This window comes from Vigna angularis, chromosome 2 (assembly GCF_016808095.1).
Source record: "Vigna angularis cultivar LongXiaoDou No.4 chromosome 2, ASM1680809v1, whole genome shotgun sequence".
Classification (NCBI taxonomy): Eukaryota; Viridiplantae; Streptophyta; class Magnoliopsida; order Fabales; family Fabaceae; genus Vigna; species Vigna angularis.
Window position 1 is genome coordinate 7,425,358 of NC_068971.1, and position 12,600 is coordinate 7,437,957.

Sequence of the window (12,600 nt, forward strand, 5' to 3'; positions counted from 1 at the left end):
GGTGATGAATTAGGGTCCACAATTGAGAAAATTTTAAGATAATCCAAACAGCTCTGTAATAAACTGTTTTTTTAATACTACTTATATACACAAATTCAAATTACTGCTTTTGTTCATATAGTCTCCCTCTCTATATCTAAATTAAACCGTGATAAATGTGTAAAAAATATAACTTTTTGGTTTTAGTTTTTTTCTTGCTCACTATATGATATCAACATATAATAAACTTATTATGTGCAAGCTTTTTACCGATCTTAAATTATAAAAAAAAAATTGGTATATTAAAAAATAAAAAATTCCATGCCTTTTTAATAAAAATGATTATATATATATTAAAATACTTAATAAAAAAATATAATATGTAAAATACATTTATATATAAGACATTTTGCCATTTATTTCGTTTTAAAACCATAATATTATTGCCAACATTAATATAGGAGCAAAGAAAATCTAGGAGCCAACTCAGAAAACTTAGGTCAGTATTTTCCGCGGTCGTGTCGATTGGTTTTGGCGCCATCACTGTTGAGTTTGCACCCAAACCCACACTTAAAAGACTTTGCCTTCTCTCTTTTCTTCATTCATTTCACCAATAAGGTAACTTCTCTCTTTCTGTTCTACACAGTTTTCGTTCTCTAACGCTGACATGCCGAATGTACTGTGTATGGCCATGATTCTCAAATGTTTCAAGTTGGGCATTTCTGTTTTGTTTGTTTTATCCATTGGGATGTGAAATCTCTACTCTCTTTTTTTGAGGGGGTGATCAACAATGAAAAGTTCAGTTTTTTGAGTGGGTCTGAAAAACTAGGAATTGGAGTAACCCCAATCTTTGTGCTTGAAAGTGCATTTCAATGGGATGATGCCCAATTTATTAAATGTGAAATTTTGTTGAAAAATTACGTTCTTGGACAAAGATGCATTACTTTTACTTGGCATTAATTGCTCTGAGTTGGGTCGGATAAGAGATTGATTTTCTAGGCCACATTCCTTCTACTTTGTCTTCTGGGTTTCCCCTGTCTAAACTTGATTGTTGTGCTGTTACACAGCGCTTTCATTACGACAGAGTAATAATTATTTGAATTTTTATTATCTGTTTGAGTCGTTTAGTGAACAATGTTTGGGAGTAAGTGTGTTCGTCTTTAGATTCTTCGCCCCATGATAGGGTTCCTTTATGTTATTCACATATTTGATTATTTGGAAATTATTTCATTGCTTTCTATATAAAAAAATGGGAATCCTTAAGTGCAGAATTATGTGATCCAGTTGTTGTCAGATCAACTTAATGTCATTTACACACTGTATTTTTAGTTTTGTTTTAGATTGATATCACTGAAATCATTAATATTTAGATTTGTTCTTGAAAGGAAACTTCCATTTCATACAACTTTTTTTTTACTGTCTGTCATTAATCAATGCTTTATATGAACGTGAATCTGTGTAGTGATTATGATAAAGTTTTTTAATGCTTACTTGAGTATTCATTGGATTGGATAATGTGCTTATGTTAATCTACGCCACGCAAATGGTGGATTGATGACCCAAAGGTTGCATTGGTTTTGTTTTCTTTAGAATAAAAGGGGTTGTGATTTCTGATGTATGAAATGCTATTAAATGATAATATAATACGGTCTTTTCATACTTGTCTCTGGTTGAACCTTTTCATTACGATACTGGGCTGGGTTTTGGGTTACCATTGTATTGTTGGTATAATATGTTTTACAACCAACAATTGGCATTCATACTTATTGGAGTATCCTCTTCATTCATTTCTAATATATAGTTTCATCATTGTCAGAAGTTAAGGATCGTCAGCGGTTGAGGCAATGGATAAAGAGAAAACCTCACAAACCCCAAGAAGAATGACAAGGTCTTTGGCTTCATCTCCGACATCCACTTCAAATAATGTAATTGCAGCAAAAGTAAACAGCCTTGAACCTTCGACAATCAACGACCTTTTAGTTGGAGGAGATCCAATCAGTCTAGATGACATAATTTCCAACTTTCCTGGTAGAAGAAACCAAATTCTTGAGATTGTGCGTCTTTTGGGACCTTTGAATTCACCAATGCTTCCTTTGTTTGTATATGGAGGCCCTTGTACTGGAAAAACCAGTGTCATTCTTCAATTGTTCAGGCATCTCAACAGGCCTCTCGTTTATTCTAGTTGTAGGACATGTTATAACCAGGGTATCTTGTTTGAATCTATTCTGAATCAGTTATTTCTCCATAGAAAAAATGCTGCCAATGGTTATGCAAATGCAAAACGCTGTGACAGACCTTCTGATTTTGTCAACTTTCTTCGGGAAGCATTGACCAATGTTATAAACAACCTCAAAGAGAAGTCAGAGAAGTTGGTCTCAAATAAGATGAGACAAGAGAAAATTGGAAACATGATCTACTTGGTTTTTGACAATTTTCATCTTGTTAGGGAATGGGATAAGAGTTCTACTATATTGCCTTTACTGTTTAATCTCTATGATATGCTAAAGATGCATGAGGTGGGTCTGATTTTTATCAGTAGTACTTCCCCAGACACATTTTACTCCAACATGGGATATGTAGAGCCTATCCCCGTTTACTTTCCTGATTATACAGAAGGTGATATTCGTCAAATATTATTAAGAAACCAAGTGAACCAGAAGCTTTATTCCTCATTTCTCGAGTAACACACTTTATCCGTATATCTCTTTCCATTGTCTGCTTTACATTATCTCATATAGTGAAGACTTTTATCTCTTCTTTTCTTGCAGTGTAGTTCTGAAGTCTTTTTATGGAATTACAAAGCAAGTTGGTGATTTGTCTGCCGCCTTAAAGCCACTATATGAAAAATATTGTGAACCTTTAAGTGATAAGGGAAAGGGAGTTGCTCCTGATCAACAGATGAGGCGAAGGCTGCTTGCTCATATCAACCCTCATATTGGCCCCTCTTTGAATGAGATATTTAAGGTTTCATCCCTTTCTTCTACTGAAGTGGAGGCCCGGAAAGAGGAAAAGCGGAAGGGAAATCCCAGGAGATTGGCGAAATCTGAAGAACTAGGCAGTCTTGATTTTCATATGTCTACTAGTGCAAAGTATCTTCTGATTTCGGCATTTCTTGCCTCCAGAAACCCAGCTACTCTTGATGCTTCTCTTTTTGATTCCAAAGGTGGTTCTGATAATCGAAAGCGAAAGAGGAAGTAAGTATGATGATTTAATATCAATACCAAATATGTCATGTTATGATCACAAAGTGGCATGATTTAACACTCTTCATCATTGTGAATGAAGCCTTTTTCTGGCCTTTCCCATGTACTCAATTTCCTTCTCACTTTTGTCTTTGTAGGAATTAAAATTCTAACTATTGTCTGATTTGGATGTTTACGTTTTTATTTTTCTGAGTTGTGCTTTTTCATGGGTAGGCCTTCTGAGAAAGCGATGGAACGGAAAGAAACTTTGGAAGAGGAGCTACTAATGAAAGGACCTGGAACTTTCCCATTGGAGAGGTTGTTAGCCATCTTTCAGTGCCTAGTATCAGTCGCCGAAGATGAGGAAGAACCAAACAATGATGGATTTGGAGTTGAGGGTGGCAGTGCTGGACTGATGTCTGATGTTCTTTTGCAGCTGTCTAGTCTCTGCAATGCTAATTTTATATTCAAAGGTAGAAGCTGTCCAATTGAGGGCTCAACCCGGTATCGATCAACCATTTCCGAAGATCTGGCTTTGAAGGTGACATCTATGTCTAACTTTCCCTCAAAATTCTTTGGTATTGTTTATGTAAAGAGATTCAATATACTCATAAACTACAAACAAAAAGTAACGCTTTCAATTTTCTTAAGCAGGTTGCAAGGAGCCTTAAGTTTCCATTATCAAAGTATTTGTATAGTTAGTAATATTTTTGACATCAGCGTTTCACGAAGCAGGGATATCAACTTTTTTCTCTTACAGATCTGCCAAGTGCTTACAACCTCTACTGTCATCAACATGAATCAGATGGAATCTCCTTAGAATGCTTGAAGTCAAACCAATAGTGTAGAATTGTGACCATGGAAAATCCATGGATGTTGAATAGATAATTCTTTGTGACATTTTTCTGGTTTTATGATTACTTGTAGATCTGCATTTACATTTTTATTTGAAGTTGTTTACATCTTGTAAGAAACATTGTATGTAGATGTACCTTAATTTTTGAAATCAATCTTTAATGTTGGCATTAGTATTGTAAGATTTGGCAGAAAAATTCTTGGATTTGTTTCTATGAATTGCAATGAAAAATGTACATGTTTAAGTAGTATTGGCAAACCAATTAGTGGTATCAGTTTGACCATTAACTGAACGCTCTACTGATAAAACTGAACTAATTAAACTATCGGCTTAAAAAGCAGTCAAATCGCGACTCAATTGAACCGATTCATCAACCAAGCACCAAAAGATTGGTAAACAGGGTTTCATACGTTCCCTGCTAAGAAGAACATTTTTATCACCATTAGCGATGGTTGATAAAGTTAAGTATGTGTCTAATCATTGTAAAATGAACTCATGGATGTTTGGTAGACAGATACATATTATGTTATATGATTTGTTAATTTGTTTTTATCATATTGTTAATTTTGTCATTTTATAAATTATATACACGTTGATACTTAAAAATACTAATTTTAACACAATTTTTTGTTAGTAATGAAAATTTTCTAAACTTTACAAATTATAACAGAGATTCATTAAATAAGTTGTGTAAGACTGACAAGACTCAGTCATTTTCAATCAATTAGAAAGAGTTATTCAAAATAGACTGTTCCTAGCATTTTCATTACAAACTCAATTAAATTAGATTAATAAATCGTGTATTAGTGTTTTTATTAGTTCAATGGCCAGTTATTTTTTAAAACATTGATATAATGAAAAAGATAAAGATACAGATGTCCTTGTTAGAGAGATATAATTAAATAGCTGAATAATCTAATTAACATGTATATACTGAGCTTGTGATTGCTTAGATGAGGTTTGACATGAGGAAACAGCCCACTGACTTTCTATACATAAAGCATTTGAGTTCATGGAACAAAGGCATGGGCAAAAGGGAAAAGGACCAGTAAAGTGAGTTTATTACTGAGTTTGGCTATAAAGTAAGCAAGTAAAAATGTATCTAATATTGACTTAATTTAAAGTGTATTCTAAGCTTACCTTACTAAAATATAAGGGTACCTTTACTTACTCATTTTAGAAACAAACTCACTGTAGAGAAGTGTCGAGGAAAAGGAGCAAAATTAATCCAAGATTTCTTCTTGGAGACACTATTTTATCAAAGGCCATGGTTTATGGTGAAAACTTCCATGGTGTCTCTTTCTTTTCCAATTTTTTAGGGTGTTTAATCTTCCAAGACATGTTTGGTAATCTGATTACTGTTCCATCCGTTTCTATATTTCAATGGCTAAAAAGGCTACACTTTCCTTGGCATGTAATCTTCAGTCAAGAACTTTCTCTCCAGTAGAAAAGATATTCCACACCAATGTCCCTATTATGTACAAAGCAACAGCAACCTTAAAAACATCATTCCAAGAACCTGCAATAAAAGATCACATGATTGGAAACCTAGAAAGAAGTTACAAAACAAGGTGAACTTCAAAATGAAGAGGGAACTCTCAAACCTCGCTGGAGTATTAAACCAGTTGCAGCTGTACCAAATACACCAGCAAGCACTCCTGCCGTATTTGATAGTCCAAGCAATACACCCTGAAATTGAATCTCGTGAATAATATGATAGATGCATATTTAGATGTATGAGTTGATGTATAACTATCAAGAACAATAATTGAAGTGAAGTGCATTGTAGTCTTCAATCTTTGGGTAAAATTGTTTCAGTGGTCTGCCATATTCTTTTTACTAATAGTATTAGTACTTTTAAGCTCACATTTGACAGTTTATTGGTTGTTGTCATGTAAATTAGCAAAGCAAATACTCACAGCATAGCGGGGTCCAATATCTTGGTGATTGGAATAGAGACCAGATTGTGAGAATGCATCAGATCCCTGTCAAGAAAATAACATATTATGGTTAAATTAAGGTTATTCTGCATATATTTAGAACATATGGAAACGTGTTGTAATGGTTCAAAAAATAGAGGAAACTCAAACCTGACTACACGCCATGCATAGTACAGCCATGGCAGGTGTTCTGACATGGCTCAGTTGAGAAAGAAAAAATGCAGGACCCAGAAATCCTATTGATTGCATGATCTGCAAACTCAAAACCATTAAAAGCAGGAACATTTTGAAGAGTGAAATCAATGCAAAATATTTCCTTCGATTTAGCACCGAAATGAATGGATGCCTAAGCACTATTATTTAAGAAAAAAGGCATTCCATTAAGAACATCATATGTATAGCAGTTGGCCATGCATGACAAAATTATGCTATAAGAACAATAATTTTCTTGCCTTTCGAACAGTTGTTATGGAGACGCCTTTTCTCACAAGTGTGTCAGCAATCCACCCACCAATATTTGCAAAAGCAGCCATGGTTAACCATGGAAGAACACATAAGAGCCCAGATTCAGTGAGGTTGAACTTCAGAACCTGAGAAAATGATTAGTCTATTGATTCAGTAGCCTAAAAGCGGAAATGTACTGTAATGTACTTAGTACTGAGTTCATTTTATAGATACATACAACTAAGAAAGTAGTTAAATTTATTAAAAAGTTAGTACCTGATTATAATAAGTAGGCATCCAGGTCAGAAGAATAAAAGTCCCCCAATTGTGACAGAAGTGGGAGATTATAAGAGCCCAAACCGGTGCTTTTGATAAAATTAATTTCCAAGGAATGGAAGAAACAGGTGCATTTGATACATTGCCTTCTAGTATGAGCCTTTTCTCCTCTATCCCAAGATCTGGGTCATCTTTTGGGGAGCTATATGCCTGGTAGAGCCCAAGAGAGAGGAAAGGAAATGAGTCAACAGGCTAAGCAGGAAACTAAGCAGTGCCCCTGCCATTTAGAACTTTCATGTGCAATGATAATGTGTTTCCACCTAAATAGAATTTCAGAGGCCTTGTTGTGCAAAAAAGTTGGTCTGCTCTTATATCCAGTCAATGGATAATTATTCTTGAAAATAAAATTGCATACTGATGAAATTGAAGTCATACACTATGACACTTTTTAGACTATCCCCCTTAATTATGGGTTGTCAGGGGGAAGGTTATTTTTTCCTCCTCTCAATTTTTTTTTCCATTAGGAAAAGATACATGTATTAGACTTCATTGAAACTAAAGTGAAATTGACTTACATTTCTTAACCACAAGGCAAACCAGATACTTCCAAGGGATCCAAAAGAGTAAAAAACTGATGGCCACCCAAATTTTTGGATTAGTAACGGTGAAAATGCCAAGCCAACCACCGAACCAAGGTACATGCCACTATATACTAGGGCCAGTGATCTGCTTCTCTCTGAAACTGGAATCCACTTGGAAAGCATATTATTCATAGCAGGCATGGCAACACCCTGAAAACAAAGAATTAGCATGGTGGGTTTCTAAATCTTAAGACTAAGATTGATGTCTACATGCATAGACTTTCGACATGAGATCATTCATATGGTAAAATATAATCCATTTGTCTGTATTATTTTACACATGGATATCTTGGTTTTGGAGGGTAGAGGTAATAAACAATGAAACTATGTTTGTCCATCTTGGTTGCATTGTGCATCACTTGCCCTGTCTGTTTTAAATGAAAATAAAGTTCATGCTTTGAGGCTAGTTTTCTAACTTTTTATTCATGCTTACATGATAGAAGTTGCAAGCAATGCTATCGACCAAAAGTCCATAATAAAGCTTGTCAGAGCCTAACAATTGACACTCCAAATTTTGAGGAGCACCAAAGCATTAAGGTTCAGATGAAGTTTTACAAAAAGGTTGGTCTGTTTATTACGTGTGTGAAATCCTAAAGTATTGCTATATGATAGACCAAGTCTAACATATGTACATCCTGTCCTAGCATTTTTGTGAAGATGAAGCATACGATATCCTAAGAGTCTTTGGAGATTATTAAGATCATTCAGAAGTCCTCTTACCTGTTCAGCGCTTTAGAAACTTATAAGTGTGAAGGGAATATATATATAACTTTATTCTGATTCTCACGTTAATGATTTACATCATATAAATAGAAAAGGAATAAAAACAGCCTATTTCTATAGTATCAACATATCAGGAATTGATTTGATCCAGACTAATCTTCCCCTCAATTATACGGATTTTATTTCCTATCATAATCTGAATTTAACACCAGATTTCAACCTTCCTAATTTACTGACAAAACTCATATTTTGTCTTTATAAAGATATTTGAAGGAATAAAAATTCAATCTAACTCCACTTTTGTAATTTTCTTTTCATTTATCCTTTTTTAAAGCTGATAATTGATTTTGCATTAGAATAGATATCTGGATAAGGGACCATACGAACTTGTTTTCTTAACCAAGTTGATGAAACCATGAAAGTAGTATAGATATATAATAGACCAACCTCACCGATCCCCATAAATGCACGCATAATAAGCAAACAAGGGAGCCCAATTCTTGCAGCAATAGGTGTTAAAATTGTTGCCATTGACCACCAGACAACTCCGAAACCTAGCACTAGTTTCCCACCAAGTTTGTCGGCCCATATGCCACCAAGGATCTAAACCAGAAAAACAAAACAACGTTGCATGAATGTATGTCAGTACGCAACTATGAAAAGACAATTAAAGAACTGTATTTCTATTAAGAAACAAAAAAAAATTGTGCCAAGCTCAACTAGCAGTGGTACTCTATTGCGTACTAGAAGTTAAATGTATCAGATCAATTTGTTGTTTAAAGTACTATGTTCAGGATGGAGGGTATAGCGATCACACCTGTGTAAGAAGGTAGCCCCAGAAGAAAGATGACTGAATTAGGCCAACTGTTGCACTGTTCCACTTAAATTCTTGAGACATTGGAAGTATTGCTATACTCATATTCACCTGTTTAATATAATGGACAAGTAAAGAACGAGAGAAACATCAGTTGTTCATATTAAAAACACAACTATCAAGAACAGGAAAATTTAAAAACACAACTACATCAGTAGTTCATATTGAAAAGATTTGGACTCACTTATGTTACTAACATCACAATGTGATGTTATAAGAGATTAATCGAGACGCAAAAAGTTATAATAGGGCCTACCGTTATTTATGCAGGACCTATTAAATTTTCGTTTTATCTTTCTCAAAACATCACATTGCCTTGTTAGTAAGTAATAAGAAAGTATCCAAATTCTAGTTTAAGGAAAAACCATAATATCAACTTCTGCATAAAATGTAGCACTGTATTGGAGATTGTAGAGACTTTGCAATGCCACCCAATGAAATATGAAGGAATGTTAAGGAATGAGACATGGCAGTATATTGGAATTTAAATTGTGTGAATACTAAGTGAAAACACTCACACGATCCATGTTGCACAGCAGAAATGCTGCAAAACATAGCAACACAACAACCCAACGCTTTGGAAACTTCTGCCACCAAGAAGATACTTGTGGAACATTCCCTTCCAAGAGAATGGCTTCACCTGTCCCTTCAGCTGATGCAAGAGGATTGACCTCTGATTCTGTAATATCATAATCCTCAGACTTGTAATGAACACAAGCCGGATTAGCCTTACCAACTTTGTTTAAACCCAGTCCATATACTGCTCTTCGTTGAATAAGGCTACAGCTATAGAGATCTGAAGAGAGGGAGTAGTGACATCTTCTGCTGGCGTTTAGTTTCATGTTCATGCAGTGAATAGGTCTCTGCGATATTGAAGAACAACGCTGCACTTCATCTTCAAATGTTGGTATTAGTTTTGAAACTTTCTCATTCAAAGGTTCTCTAGCATGAAAACGCATCCCATGCCAGCATCTTGAGAAATAATCCTTTGCATTCTGGCCACCATAACGTGCAACAAATGCACAAGAAATGTCCCCTCTTTGAGGTGATAGATCCTTTCCCAAATGATATAAATTTCCTGCCCATATCAAACAGTTGCTTAAACCTGTTCATAGTCTGCTGTAGTGATCTACATAAAGCAAGCTCAGAGGGTTTCAAGGGGATCAAAATCAAACCTAATTGATACACATTCTCAAACTTACCATAATTTCCATGCATTGCTGAACAATAGGTAATACTCTCATCAAAATAAACTACAGAAAAAGTTATCCATGCTTTACTCCATCCATAATTTTATCAGATCATCTATGTATAAATTCTGGCAACTATGGTACGTCAAATAACATAAAAAATCTTGGTTTCAGAAAGTGGAATGTCAAAAACTTTTTCCCCTTGGTGAACTAATTGGATTGTTGAGAGCCAAATGCGTGAAGCGTGCATTAGAAGATGTTACTTTCTACCATGTTAAACCATTGAGAAAAACAAAGTATCCCTGAATACTCAACAGTTTCATATCTAAAGCAAGTTTTCAATTTACCAAAAGCCACTCTAATTGTTGGCAAGAACATAAAAAGGGTCATCATCATTCCCCAAGTTCCCCCTTCTTCCTGCTATAAAAAGAATGTGGGAAAATGTTTTGTACAGTAAAATCTTCAGTATTTAATTCCAACGTTTGGCTTTACTATCTACAGCTCTACGAAGTATAACCCTATAGAGTAGACTGATTCTATACCAAATAACTTTCACCAGCACCAAAAATAATAACAATAATGAGAAAGAAAAGGGGAAAAAAATCTCTAGCAATAGTAGGCTTGAAAGAAAAAGGAACAAAGCAAGAGATAATTTAATCATAAAAATAACTGAGCAAAATAATAGAAGAAAAAGAAAAGAATTAGCAGAGTGAAAAGTAATCATGGTTGAGGAAGAAAAACCTGGTCCAATGAAAGAAGTGAAGTTTGTGTTGGAAAGCAAACCACCCAGAGCCATTGGTAATGCAAGTGAGGAGCTATGAGAGTGAGAACTGAAAAGTGAGAAGAAGGGTCTTACACCATTTCACAGCACAAAAACATAATTCAAATTCTGCAAAAATGATGTCATGTCATCCATGGATAATGGAAATCTCTCACTCCATGCTATGCTAAGCTATTGGATAAGCAGATCATACAATAGAACTTGTGTTTGAAAAGACATTAAAAACTAAAAAAAAATGTTTTTTTTTCACAACCTTTTGTTCATGTAATCATAATACAATTTTTCAGATAATTAGATGATTTTTTGGGTATTTAATAGAATATGAAATTAATGGAATATGAAATTCCAGTTGCCTTTTCAGTAAGAAAAAGGAGGGCGGAGAGCGTGACACGTGGCACGTCATCCTTGCAAATAGTTGGCCAACTGTACAAAAACAGTGAAATTATCGATATACCCCTTTGGATCAGTGTACTTTTGGTACTGGTAACTTTATAAGAGGAAGTGAACTGAGGGTTACTATGGAAATATAAAAATTTGAAACCTAAGTCTTGACAGCTTGTCCCTGCAGAAAAGTGCAGGAGAATATATTATTATTATTATTATTTTTAGTGTTATTATTTATTTAATTATTTTTTTAAAGTGTTTCAAAAATACTAAGGGATGCTATTTTCTTAGGTTCAGTCGTGGAATATTTTGCTTTAGACACGTGGCTGCTTCACCAACGTTAAAAGTGTTCTGTGGTTTTGTATGGAACATGTGTTTCTCAAAGAGAGGAGTTCATTCAAATTGCAAAAATTATTAATTTGAAGCTTCACATAACTCATATCCACTAATGAAGAACCAAGTGTAATAATTATAACTTATTTTTATGCTATTATTTAAATAACTAAAGTTAAATACTTTTTTTAAATCATTAAACATTTCCTTAGTTCTTTTTTTATTTTCACCATTGCTTCATTTTTTTCATCATTCGTCTATATAATAATTATGAAAAATATTACATTTAAATATCCCTAATTGCCAACAACTACCATAATGGAAACATATCCCGAACTTATCAATGGTTTGTCCGTCTGTGTCGGTATGTTAAAAAGTTAGGATGAAATATAACATGAGTTGTCTATTAAAAATAAATCAGTTTTGATACAATTATTCTAATTTTTTTTAGATTTTAATCATATTTGTTTATTGTGTTGTTAAATATTTTAAAAAATATTGTCTCGTTTTAAACATCAATAACATGTTAATTCAAATGTTTTTGAAAAATAGAGATAAATGAATTTTATTTTCAATACAACCACAAAACATTACCACACATACTTTTAACCTAGTTAATTTTTTTTTACTTTTTTGGCAAACGGTTTTAGACCAACATTTAACTCGTAATATATTAAAACTGTAAAAATAATTTAAACATTATTTTAATTTGACATGTCAAAAATATTTAATATAGTTATATTAGGAAAACTATAAGAATTTAGAATCCAAAATGTATCTATGTATAAGATAAAAATAATGCATTCAATTTATAAAATAAAAACATATTTAACCTTAATCAAAATAAATATATTAGGATATAGAATTAAAATAATAAATGAAATTTCAATTATTTAGGTGTATAATAAATGGAATTTTCTTTATTTTGAATTAAAAAAAATTATTTAAATATAAAATTTGTAACATCTTATATTAGTATAATTACACTACTAATTAG

General features: G+C 33.5%; 2 protein-coding genes across 2 annotated transcripts; one reads left to right on the top strand and one right to left on the bottom strand.

The window, feature by feature from the left end:
- Positions 1-446: 446 nt before the first annotated feature.
- On the top strand, positions 447-4,195 carry LOC108327830 (origin of replication complex subunit 5). The gene is made up of 5 exons (XM_017561547.2): positions 447-597; positions 1,796-2,659; positions 2,748-3,173; positions 3,396-3,702; positions 3,816-4,195. The coding sequence occupies exons 2-5, from the start codon at positions 1,824-1,826 to the stop codon at positions 3,861-3,863; spliced, it is 1,617 nt and encodes a 538-aa protein (XP_017417036.1). The 5' UTR covers positions 447-597; positions 1,796-1,823; the 3' UTR covers positions 3,864-4,195.
- A 720-nt stretch (positions 4,196-4,915) lies between these two features.
- LOC108329729 (ascorbate transporter, chloroplastic) lies at positions 4,916-11,118 on the bottom strand. Its single transcript, XM_017564080.2, has 11 exons — positions 10,847-11,118; positions 9,434-9,993; positions 8,859-8,966; positions 8,489-8,644; positions 7,253-7,468; positions 6,678-6,887; positions 6,410-6,547; positions 6,108-6,209; positions 5,937-6,002; positions 5,622-5,706; positions 4,916-5,536 (listed from the first exon to the last, which is right to left on the bottom strand). Exons 1-11 carry the CDS (start codon positions 10,899-10,901, stop codon positions 5,439-5,441), a joined length of 1,794 nt encoding a protein of 597 aa, XP_017419569.1. The 5' UTR covers positions 10,902-11,118; the 3' UTR covers positions 4,916-5,438.
- Between the last annotated feature and the right edge of the window lie 1,482 nt (positions 11,119-12,600).